General features: G+C 39.0%; 1 protein-coding gene across 8 annotated transcripts in view; it reads right to left on the bottom strand.

The window, feature by feature from the left end:
* Window positions 1–2813: 2813 nt before the first annotated feature.
* add3a (adducin 3 (gamma) a) overlaps window positions 2814–12303 on the bottom strand; it is a 35346-nt gene continuing 25856 nt past the window's right edge. For 2 of the 8 annotated variants that reach the window (XM_085911706.1, XM_085911707.1), the window contains exons 6-16: window positions 11331–11480; window positions 10549–10692; window positions 10204–10302; window positions 9517–9693; window positions 9175–9429; window positions 8657–8761; window positions 8171–8257; window positions 7717–7740; window positions 7063–7183; window positions 4907–4996; window positions 2814–3368 (exon numbers count right to left, since the gene is read on the bottom strand). In XM_085911706.1, the coding sequence (XP_085767832.1) occupies window positions 3115–3368; window positions 4907–4996; window positions 7063–7183; window positions 7717–7740; window positions 8171–8257; window positions 8657–8761; window positions 9175–9429; window positions 9517–9693; window positions 10204–10302; window positions 10549–10692; window positions 11331–11480 (1506 nt within the window). In that variant the 3' untranslated portion in view covers window positions 2814–3114. The remainder of the gene's footprint in view (window positions 3369–4906; window positions 4997–7062; window positions 7184–7716; window positions 7741–8170; window positions 8258–8656; window positions 8762–9174; window positions 9430–9516; window positions 9694–10203; window positions 10303–10548; window positions 10693–11330; window positions 11481–12303) is intronic. The other 6 variants (XM_085911708.1, XM_085911711.1, XM_085911710.1 and 3 more) reach the window with 6 other exon arrangements.

The raw sequence follows: 12303 nt of genomic DNA, 5'->3' as shown, positions 1-12303 counted from the left end.
GACAGCAATTTCAGGGACACTGAAAATAGTCAACATAAAATTGAGACAAAATATGGTCAAACTCATTTTACACTCTAATAACAGCTGGATCAAAAACAACAAAATGTTCTCGGTTATTTATTTGACCCTCAAATTTCAAATGGAACACCCAGTAAACAAGATTTGGCGGGACACAATTTTGGGGTTTTGTTTTGCAGGTTATTTATTTGACCCAGTTTTTGCAGTATGGCTGGCTCAATGGCAGCCGCATTATGAAATGTTACGCAATTATTTGGAGAGCAAAGAAGCTTGCGCATGTCTCTCACGATATTCTCAAGGCCTCTTCTCATGACATTGGTATTCCTGTCAAGAAGGTCTACATATCCTGTGCCTGTTATTGTCATTGTCCAATTGTTTATTGGTCAGACTCAACAACCATTGTGGCAAATGTGATTGAACATTTCACAGACACACAGGTTGTATATCCATTCCCATCCAAGACAAATAAAAGGAGCCAGTTATTTCCTCCTCACAGTAGACCTCTTCCAATTTGTAGCGTTACAATGCAACCAATGATCATTGTGCAAACATCAATGGCTTCAACCTAACTTGGCTCACTTGATGCAAAAGAACATGATTGTGAATGAATACAGCGCAAGGCAAAACAATACATGGAGTGACGTGGATGCGGACAAAGATGAAAATGAGCATTCATTTTTGGCAAAATACAGTTTATTTGTGAATGTACACTGATTAGCAATACATCTAAAAGCAATTCCATAGATTAGCATTTATATAAGGGGGGTGTTCACAGATCGAAAAGTCGCTTGGCTCATTGTGGCATACCAAAGCAAACTTTTTTTTTTTTTTTTTAAACAGAAAAGATGGATTGGAAAGCATTGGTAGCGCAAGGTGCAAAGAAACTAAAAAGTCAAACTGAAGGAATGCACATTCAGTTCACCTGGGAGCAATTTATGCCCATAAAATATTTAATGAACAAACATAGAATAAATATAGCCATACAAATGGAAGATGACAAAGACGACGATGCCATGAAAAAAAAGCTGAAAGCATGCTACAAGTCCTCCCTTCCCCATCTTACACTTGGAGTTTAGGTCAACGACGGGTCATCCGACAAATATCACATTTATCCAAAACGTTGCACGAGGGGAGTGAAACGGGCGTACGAGATTGAATGCGCGTGTGAAAAGCTGCGTTTTGAGGAGTGAAGAAGAGTGCTGGTTATTGGACCCGAGAGAAGGGGTCGTGCAGTCATTAAGGGGATTAAACAAGAGGTCCCGTCAGGGTCATTGAAGCCTCACAACCTCTTGTCCAAAAACAATACAATATGGCTTTAAATCACACACTCTTTAAGCACGTATATCAACACTATACAAAAGTCATCCCTGCTTCATACTTCATTCGTGACACAGGAGGATTAGGGCCAGACTGCGGAGGGGAAAAATATACTACACAGATAAAATATTAGAGGAACTCTTAATATACAAGAATAAAATCATCTTTTTTTTCCCTCCCTAAACTAGAGGAGTAAAAATGTCAGGACAGACTTCATTTGAACATATAAAACACGAATGAAATCGAAATGTTGCGAGGTATAATTTTGTGACAGATGCTGGATTATAAGAATTAAGTTGAAGAATAATGTTGTAAAAGAGGAAGAAAGAATTCAGTCATTTTACAACTGTTGTAATTTTACAAGAAAATGATAATAATTTTACAAGGAAAATAGGTCAAGCATAAAATATGTAATTTTGTTTGTAATATTACAACAATTGAGGTTTAAAAAAAAAAACAGTTCCTCATGATTGAAGTTGTAATATTACTCCATGTTGAAATGTTTTAAAATACTTTATACTAATTGCAGAGAATGACTGCATTTCCATTTTCATGGAGATACCGGCCACTTTTTTCTACCATTCCGACTTTGTATCTGGTAATATCCCTTTTTTCGCCACTTCAGTGAGGTCCTAATACTCCTGTTATTCTCAGCTGGCGACTGCAGAGGTTAGACATATCAGCACAACACACTTCCTGATTTTTGTTTGTCATTTTGCTGCGTGCACTCATCATTACTTTTTTTTTGTTTTTTCTCCTTCATACTGATTTCACTTTCTGAGTCTTTTCACTTTGCTACTTGCTCGCTTTTCGACCACATACGACTTCACGGGTGAAACCATCCTACTACAGTGGAAAGTGCAGCACAATAAAATAAAAAAATATATAGTTACAAATCTATAACCGACATATCCAGTTGTCAAATATATCTGTGTTATATTTATGTACTCTACTTTAAAATATAGTGTGAGCAATCACTTCTCCTGGCAAAAGACAAAATAGGCGCCTGGAAAAAAAGCCTAGAAATGAGTACAAAAGGATGTTGAATACAAGCAAAATGTTCAATAAAAAAAGGTCAGATTTCATGCGATGACTTCAACTACACAAAAAAAAAAAATCCGGTTCATCCCAAAAGTAAGTAGGAAAATGCTACATATGTAAATGAATCGTATCCGACTGGCTCTTTTGAGATGTTAACGCTAAAAGGCGTATGACTCCAGTTTGGTGAGTAAATGTGTGTCGATGCCGCAGAAGCGCAAAAAAACAAGAAGAATGGTGCAAAATAAGAAGAGCCAGTAAACAAATGGACACATACCCTGTGGCCACTGATGGGGAGAAGTTGTCCAGTGTGATGTCATCGGTCATGCAGCCTCTTAGTGATTCTAAACTCAATGCAAAGGCAGAGGACCACCAGATGAGGATTGAACAAAAAATGTGCAGTATACACTCTTGACTTGAGAATTATGTTGAAATGATCGTACTTTTTTTTTTTTTTTTTTTTAACAATTCTAATATCAGCACAGTTGTGCAGATATCACTGAATCAACTTTGAGTACTGCATTTGTGATTCACTTGAAAATGCCCGACCACACTATCTGTCCATCTGCGTGGGAAACGTTTATTTTTAATTTTTTTTGCCAATTCTTTTTTTTTCTCCAAATCCTTTCTTTGTATATAAAAACTCTGAAAATGACTAAACACAAAAATCAGGAAAACAAAGACAGCATAAAAGACAAAACATAAAAAGATGCCCTCCCCTTTCTATCATCTTGGTGGCCCTCAGGCCTCTGTCTTCTCTTTCTTTTTGTTCTTCTTGAGGAAGGACGGCGTGCGGAACTTTTTCTTCTTCTTGCCGTTGGGCGACTTGGAGGGCGAGCTCTCTTGGGACAACACCTCTTCGATCTTGTCGGCCGAGCGCACCGTCATTTCCACGCTCTCCGCGCTAGTGTTGAGCTGGCTGACCCGCTTGCACAAGTCGTCGTTGGCGTCGCAGTGGTTGTCCTTGCCATTCATCAGGCCCGCGTGGTTGATTGCTGGGGGGAAAAGTACCCCGTGAACACACGGGATTATCATTCATACTAATAATGAATCGTATTTATTTATTTATTTTAGCCTCGCTTCATTTACGTGGCATTTTTTATATTCATTCCAATTTGGCAGGCTAGTCAACAACGCTCCTAATTATAAAAGAAGAAGAAGAAATTATAGTGAAATCATCGAACTGAGTTCAAACTGTAACACCGGCACATTAAATTCAACTTCATTAGCATTTACCAAGCGTGCTTTTAATGCTCGTGTCGTATATGCGTCGCTGCTGGCTCGAACATACGAACACCATTTCAGGTGTTTGCTGCATTGCCTCTGCACTTGTGCTCTACATATTTCATAACATGGCATCGTAAAACCCATTGACCTCATAGACTAAAGAGCCTGTCCTACTCTCACTTTAAAAAAAAAAAACAGGCCTCGGTTTTTAACAGCAGACTATATCCTCTGTTCACGTAAGGTCCTGCGAGTGTACAGCTCCTCCTATGAGCTCAGCAACACCAAGAAAGCAGGCCACTGGTCTTAAATAAATATCATGAAACGTTATCACCACTTCTCAGGTTATTTTTGTGGTTCAAACAAAAAGCAAACAATACACTGAGGCCATCCTGATAATGGAGCATTTAACAACTGAGCCGGATCCAAGCACAAGTATCTGACCTCACAGCAGTGCCATCATAAAAGAAGGCTTCCCGCGAGTCCGCACGGCGCTATGGGTTAATTGCTATTGCTGGTGTGTGGTTGTATGTGTTTGGGCTATGAGGGAAGGTGACAGGAAGTAAATCCTGTGATGTTGACAGCTACTATTTAAGGAGGAGCGGCCCTAGGAGGTAATGCGAAGGACATATGGAACAAATAGAAGAGAAAAGTACAGTGAACACACATTTATGGTGGAGGAGGTATTCCAGACCCTCCTGCAAAAGCTAAACATATTCTAAATGTACCACAGCGTAATAAAAAGAATTGCAAGCCCAATATGTTTTGGGAAAATACTGTCTGTATAGAAGTGTCTGTGTACAGTACATGCATGTGCCTTTAAGAGGTGGATCCTTGTGAGGTGGGGTGACTTGGCGAGTGCACGTGAGCACCTGCGTGTGAGCTGTAGCCAACAGAAGATCAGGTATTACGGTAGCTATATTGTAAGAACTCCTTTTTGAAAACATCATAATGCTTTATATCGCAATTGGCTCCAAGTTGCCATGGAAACAGGATAGCAAGCATCACTATTCCCCCAAATTAGAAATGAATTTAATGGAGAAGCTTTTGAGAAGAATTGCAGATTATTTGTCGTGACTGAGGTGCTAAACTATCTGCTAAGATTTGTGTTGTTGCTAGCCCAACTGTTTCTAACGAAATAGACATTTGACATCATATTATAGATTTCCAAGTGTTCAACCTACTAAACCGACACTATGGATATGAGTGATAGATATCGTGAGAAAAAAAAAAAAAAAAGAGTCGTTTGAATTTAACAGATGCACAGGGCAGGAAATTAAAGAGGTGGCTCTAGTGCCGTGACTGATACCTTTAGCTGGAGTGCTTTGTGGGGACTGGGTGAGTGACACAGACTGAGAGAGCGTGGAGCCGTCGTCCGAGGTTAGTTCGTGTTCGCCATCTGTGTGGTAGTGGTGGCGGGCGGGGTGAGCGGGTGTGGGATGAGCGGATTGCAGGATGGTGGTGAGTGGACATGGATTGAAGCAGTGGCAAAACAGCGGGAGCGAGCCGGTCCAGAGAGGGTGCGGGGATTGGGATGAAGGGTCAGGAGGGAAGTGGGGGGAGGCGAGTCAAGAGATTAGTGATAGCACACACAAGTTAGGATTCAGACATGGACAGATACTCTTTTGAAAATTTGACAGAATCCTTGTTGGATTCCTTTCAGGGTTTTCTCTTTCCTGGACATTATTATCTTGACAGGAGTACACTTATATGTGTACATGTAGGTTCTTCAAGATGTTCTATTTAGCTATGCAGTTTACCATCGTAATTGATGTATTTTTTTAAGCAACAAATGGTGGGCAAAGTTTATACTGAATACTGGAAAAAAATATATATATATAATATATAATAATAATATAATAATATAATATATATATATAAATTACATTTGTTACATGATATATATCATGTAACAAATGTAATTTTGTTCTAAAAATTATTGCAGCTAATTACTGTTTTACATTTTTTTGCAATTTCTATTTTTACGTCATCGATAAAAACATCCAACTTGTTCTTTGAGTAAAAATGTTAGCCTGCCATTTTCAAATGTAATCCTTCAGATTATTTTCTTTTTATTGCAGGAGTTTGACCATTTGGATTTTTTTTTTACTTTTAACTTCTTAAACCTACCGAACTGCCCAAAACTTAAGTTATGAACCTATTTTTAATAGGATTTTTTTATCTTATGCATTACAATAAAGTCACATCAGTGCCAATGTTAGTATAGTTAATGGGCCAGGGCAGCCCAGCAAAAGGGGCTTGAATAATTTTAACAGTGCACAAAAGCTGCTCCAAACCACAATGACACATTAATTAGCACGTTCAGGGTTACACACTGAGAAAGCCGAGGCCTGGCTCACAACACTTACATGCATTCACGTTGCAAAACAAGATGTGGAAAAAGTTGATTTGCTTTATGTCTGTGTGTGTGTCTGCCTGTGGAAAACCTACAACCATACAAATGAGATTTCAGGGGTGCAAATATCTTATTTCATATGCACTTTTGAAATATATGAAATGGCTTTTTGGATGACCATATAGGGCCCCGTGTGTGTGGGTGTGTGTAGCCAAGTCATGTTTTAGGCCAGACGGTCTCCAGCTGGCATCCAGATTGACCAGTGGGGATTCACAGGGCTAAGGGAGGGCAACAGTTTCATAGCAATGACCGGCAGTCTTGAGTATGGTGTGAAGACCTGCTGTCTGTTTGTTCTGCCATCGTTTGGCCTCTCGTGCCCGCACGCTACACCGACACTGTCTGCATGTGCATACATGAATGAACACATGTACTAAATGCAAGGTGGCAGCTTTAAAGTAGGATGCAGACTGTTGAGACTGCCTCTTCTCGATTTGTTCATTTTTGGTTTTTCCCATGCCTCTCAATATGATTAGCATTTGGTGTTCGGTGTGTGTGTGTGTGTCTGTGCACAGAAACAAAGGGTCTATTGGGAGGAAAAAGGAGCTTGTTGTGTTGTTGTTTTTTAGCTCCCTAGAGGCTGCTGCTAAGCTACATACTATAAACACACACAACAACCACATTAGGTACATTGTGCAATGAGCTTCAATACAAGATGGTAAAAAAAATTCACTTTTGTATATGGAAGATATATATATATATATATATATATATATATATATATATATATATATATATATATATATATATATATATATATATATATATAATATAATATAATATAATATATATATTTTATATATATTTTGGCTCTGTGAGTTACTGTTTAAGAAATCCACATTTAATGAGCCCTTATATTCAAAGAATTGATCTGATAACTAAACCACTATGAGATGATGTTTGTGGTTCATCTGGTATGGAAACAAGATAGCGACATTGTTACGTTTCTCAGAGCGCACGTGTGTTGGAATGTTTTGTCATTGAGCATAAAGTAAAGCACCAAATGTCACGAAAAATCAAAGTAAATTTGTGTGTGGTCGTGCACCACCTACCGAGACCCAGTTGCCTCAGTTCCACGTTTTTGTGATACTCCTGCAAATCTTTCTCTGACAGCTCACTGAAAGGGTTGGGAGGCAGTGGGGCCATCTGCTCCTCCTCTGTGGGCACGTATGGCTGCCGTGGACACACATACACACACATAAACATTTAGGAGGCACTAGTAACCCAAAAAAGGCAACAAAAAAAAAAGAATGATATAGTAAGTATAGAAGAATGAATCTACTCCAGTCTATATTTTATCATAACCACAAAAAAAGCTTGTCAACTGAGGAAAACTGAATAACCACTTCAAACTTGACTCATTTCAAGACAGAAATGTTCTGACATCTTGAACCCAGATGGGAAACTTAAATCTGCACAAACTAGACAATGAAACACACACACATTGCCATTGTGGTAACATGCAGGCTATGCATACCAACCACATCTGTGAAATAAAATCTCTACATTTGAGTATTCAAACACACCATTACATGTTAACATCCAATTAAGAACACAGCACAATGATTTGTTGTACGAATACAACACACAGTGGGTGAATGTGTTTGCGACGATTCGAAAACAACAAAACATGCTCTTGGTGCTGTGACACAAAAAGTGAGAAAAATTTGGAAATATATTGCAAACAACCATTCATTAATATTTACCAGAACGTGTATCTGCACTTCAGCCTTCAAAACAAGATACCAACCAGACTCATGTCAGCATTAAAAGGTAAGGTGTGAATCATTTTATAATAATAAAGCATTTAAGCAATTTTCTTATACAACCAACTCATTGAAAGATAAAAGAAATAGAAATTAATTGAATATGGCACTTTGGTTAGCATTTGCAGCAGGATGTTGTTACTTGTCTCCCTCTAGTGGCTTTAAGGTGTTACTATTTAATCGGTTTTGTGTAATCAGATTGAACCTGCAAATATTTAAGACTACACCCTAAGATTGTCACCGGCAGTCAATTACAACAAATCAGCTCCATTCAGTGCTATGCAATAAAAACCTTAAAGCAAACCTACAATGGTAATTCCTGCAAATTTGTTGATCTTTATTTCTACTTTTAAATGTTTGATATCATGATGTCATTGTGTGTTTTGCAACTTACCCGTCGTGGTTGATCAATTGGGATGCCAGCAAGGTGCTGTGAACGTGGCCCTGATGTTGTCAGATCGCACCGATTCTGCTCTCTGATCTGTAAAACACGAATAAGAATAGCAATAAGAAGAAGAAGAATATTAACCCTAACCCACACACACAGTCTGCATATTTCTCGTGTTCATATTTTTACTATTGATCAGAAAAGAAAAGCTGCAATTGAGGCAACGTTAGCATATACTTTCCGTGCTGGGTAAATTGCAAGGATTGTAAACATAATATCAGATTTATGGCAAAATAATGAAACTTGCAGTCATCAAAAATCAAAACATTCAGAAAATTCCAAGGATTGTAAACACAATATTGGATTTATGGCAAAATAATGAAACTTGCAGTCATCAAAAAACACAACATGTTTAACACTTGCAGCGTCATTGAATCTTGGCTGTTAAAAGACCTCGTCATCCGAAATTGTATGACGTGACGTCAGACTTACTTTGTTTCTCTTCTGCAGTACCTCCTTGGGGTCTGTGTTGAGAGGGACAAATTGATTGGGGTCCTCAATTCTGATTGGCGTTCCAGTCTCCTCTGCTTTCATCCACTGTAAAAGGAAATAATAATATTAATAATAGGTATGGCATTGTCAAATCATTTTAGAATCGATTATTCTACCAATCATCCCATGAACCGGATGGTTGGAGGAATTCAATTCCATTTATAAATATACATATAGTTATTTTTGAAAAGAAACCATAATACCTAAAAGAAAAGACCTGACCTGGTGAGTGACAAAGGAGTCTTAAGTCTTAAACTAAAGGTCAATGATGGCAAATGAAGTTAGTGTTCCATGCAGTATAATAGTGCTTTGTTTAACCAGCAGATGGCAGTACTAACGTGCTATAGTAGCCAGACCCTGACATCTTTAGAAAAATTATTATAGTGATTATTAGACGGAAAAACTAGACCCATATTCATCTTGTTGATATGAAATTTGCATTTGTAAATTGTGTTTACCGTGGTTGTCCTGTTGTGGTTGTAGCGGTCATCTCCGCCCTCCACGTTGACCTTGGTATAACTGTTAGGTGAGTTGAGCCAGCGCGTCTTCTCCCGTTGCTGCCGCTGCTGTAGGAAATTGAAGGGAAAGTGCGTGGCGTCAACATCCTCTTCGAACATGAAAGCCGTGACGGTGGCGGGGATCTCCACGTCGCTCTTGTGCCTCGGTTTCTCACGCATGATGGGATGGCGGTAGGCATGACCTGTCCTGTAGCCCTGGAGAGCAAACATCAAGAACATAATCAAAGATGGAAGCTCAATCACAATCAGGATAAAATCATACATGGCTACCAATCGACCCACCAGATTATCCAGCATCCTCATCAACGACTCAAACTCCAGTTCACCAACTTTCCACTTGTACGGGCTGTTTACATTTTCGGAAACTGTTGAGGCCACGGCGAACACTCGCGATTTGTATTTCTCTTGGTCAAGCACAATCAGGTTGTCTATGCTGCCAGCACAAGAGATGGCGTTCACCTAAAAGCAGCCACACAAAGAAGGAGGGGAGATGGATGTCAGTTTGCGCAACGCACTTGACAGATGGGCTATTTTTTTTGAACCAACAAACATCTGTCAATCAAATTTTGCCAACTAAAATCCTCCGTATGCTGAATTAGTGCTAGAAATGCTCTTTGTTAATCTGCACAAGGACAAAATGTCCTTTAGCAAAAGACACAGGACTTCAACAACACTAAGTCATAAATCACACAGCACAAAAAAAACATGCTTGGGAGGGATTTATTTATAGAAATTAAGCTGGGCTTTGCTGTAGGATTAATGTTCTTTTTTTTTTTTGTTTGCTTTACCAAGCATTTATGTAGGAGACTTGGACACAGCGAGATAAAACAAAAGTGAAAACAAAGATTTGCAAAAATGTGAAAAATCCCCTATTCAAATAGCTACAACATTTTTATATAGTCTTCATGCATGATTGTTTATTTTGGTATGTCAGCCATATTGACACAAGAGTGTTCAGTTTGATTGTACCTGAATTTCACAGGCATATTGTGCATTGTGGATGTAATGAAAGGCCTCTTCCATAGATTCACCCAGAGCAACCAAGCCATGATTGCGCAACACCAGAACCTTTAAAAATAAGAGCATATTATTCATGGTTATGTTTTCAATTGTTGACAAGTCAAGTACTGCTATTTTTGCCATACATATTTCATATCGGACTGATGTATGTGATGTATTTTTTTTTTTTTTTTTTTACCAGTTGAGGTCCCATAGTTGTCTGTCTGTTTAGCTTAAAAACTAAAAGTGTGAAAAACACCCACCCTTTGCATGATTGAAATTGTTTCATGTTGTGTGTCCGAAAGGCGTTTTCACCTTTGCTGTAGGCCCGAGTGCTTTTTGAAGCTCTCTTCGCTCGGCTGGCTCATCGAGGTTGCCATTGTAATTGAAATAGGCGATGTCACCCAGGATGAGGGCCTCCTGAGAAATGGGCAGGATGCCGCACTTCATTGAGGACACCTACAAAGCAGGGAGGAGAAATAAGATCAAAATAGGTCAATCATTCCCAACCACTGTGCTGTGGAACAATTTGTCATGGGATATCCTCAGGTGTACCAAGCAAAATTATCCATATTTAATGAACTGGTATTAAAAAATATTGTCAACAATAAAGTTGCTTTATGCCACCAATGTATTGTAGGCGTGTGAAACAACTACACGCTTTTCCACTAGATGGCAGAAGATACATAGTCAGTAATCTGTGTACAATAAACAGCATCATTTGGGAGAAAATCACATTTACCCCATTTTTGAAATAATAAATTAAGATTAATTAAAGGGGTTAAGAATAGGGGATGTTGTTAATATTTGTCAAATATGGGCTTATGAAGCCCTCTTTTGATTCAGGGCTATATACTGTATATAAAGTTGACCTGACAGTAATATGTGTTTTTATGAATAATTATATTCATCTTTGTGAATGATTATGTTAATGGTTTCAGGAGCAGAATATTTGTGCATATATAGGGAACAGGAAAAATATATGCAACACACAAATCTTTTTTTTTTAAATGATCACTCCTATTACTGGTGAGCCCGGCGGGCTACTCAAGTGGACCTCACAAACTACCAGGTTGTACGAAATGAAAGAGACTTACAGCAGCCGTGGCAGGAGTGTGCACATGGATGACACAGCGGGTGTCTGGACGTATCGAGTAGATGGCGGCGTGGGGGCTGAAACCGGCTGAGTCGATGCTCAGGTTGGTGGAACCTTGCTCGATCACCTCACCGATGATGTTAACCTTCAGCTAGGGGAAGGAAGGAAAGCAGCTGGAGTCAGCATGACTTTTTCCCAAGTATTTAATCTGAAACATTCACCTTTGTACCATCAAATGGTTTTACATTGAAAGCTCACATAACTTCTGCTGTAACACATATGTTTAACAATCTAGCAGATAAATCCATCCATCCACAAAAGCAATAGAACCAACACCATAAATCAAACTAACAAGCGCTCCTCACGTCGATAAGCCCCTCCATAGGAAATGAACTAGACCGTTACATGCGACATGATATAGTAGCGATAAGGCAACTGCATTACCATTCCCTTATTGGATGATTGGGAGCAATATCGGATTCACCAGAGAGGTACACGACCCGCAAGAAAGAATAGCAGACATAGACAAACGGGAGAGAATGAAGACACCTGGTTAGAGAGACAGATGTGTGAAGCGGAAGAAAAAGAAATGACCCAAGTGTGTGCAGATGTGAGGGTCCAGTTGAAAGTTAATCGCAAACAGAAAGCCTCTGAGGCCTGCGGGCATGGTGCACATGTTGTTCTGATATAAAGCAGAAAACCACAAGATCGCATTTCCCTTTCACAACAAAAACTGTGAGTGTGAGTTGTAGCAACAGGAAAGGGCATTCATCATGCAGTTGGACGCACATGAATCCATTTTACATCTCCCTGTTGAACACAGACTACAAGTTTTTTTTCTGTTTCAGTCCTGTGTCCAGCTAAAAGAAACAAGCAGAAAATCCATTTGGAGCTAACTAAATTAACCAGTTTATGGTTAGTGGTTAGTCCAATGTGTAGCCTTTTAATAGGATAAGCAGTAGAAAATTGTTGCA

Source organism: Syngnathus leptorhynchus, chromosome 5 (assembly GCF_054491065.1).
Source record: "Syngnathus leptorhynchus isolate UIUO chromosome 5, UIUO_Slep, whole genome shotgun sequence".
Taxonomy (NCBI): Eukaryota; Metazoa; Chordata; class Actinopteri; order Syngnathiformes; family Syngnathidae; genus Syngnathus; species Syngnathus leptorhynchus.
Note: the sequence above shows the minus strand (reverse complement) of the source record. Positions and strands in the feature narration are given on the sequence as shown.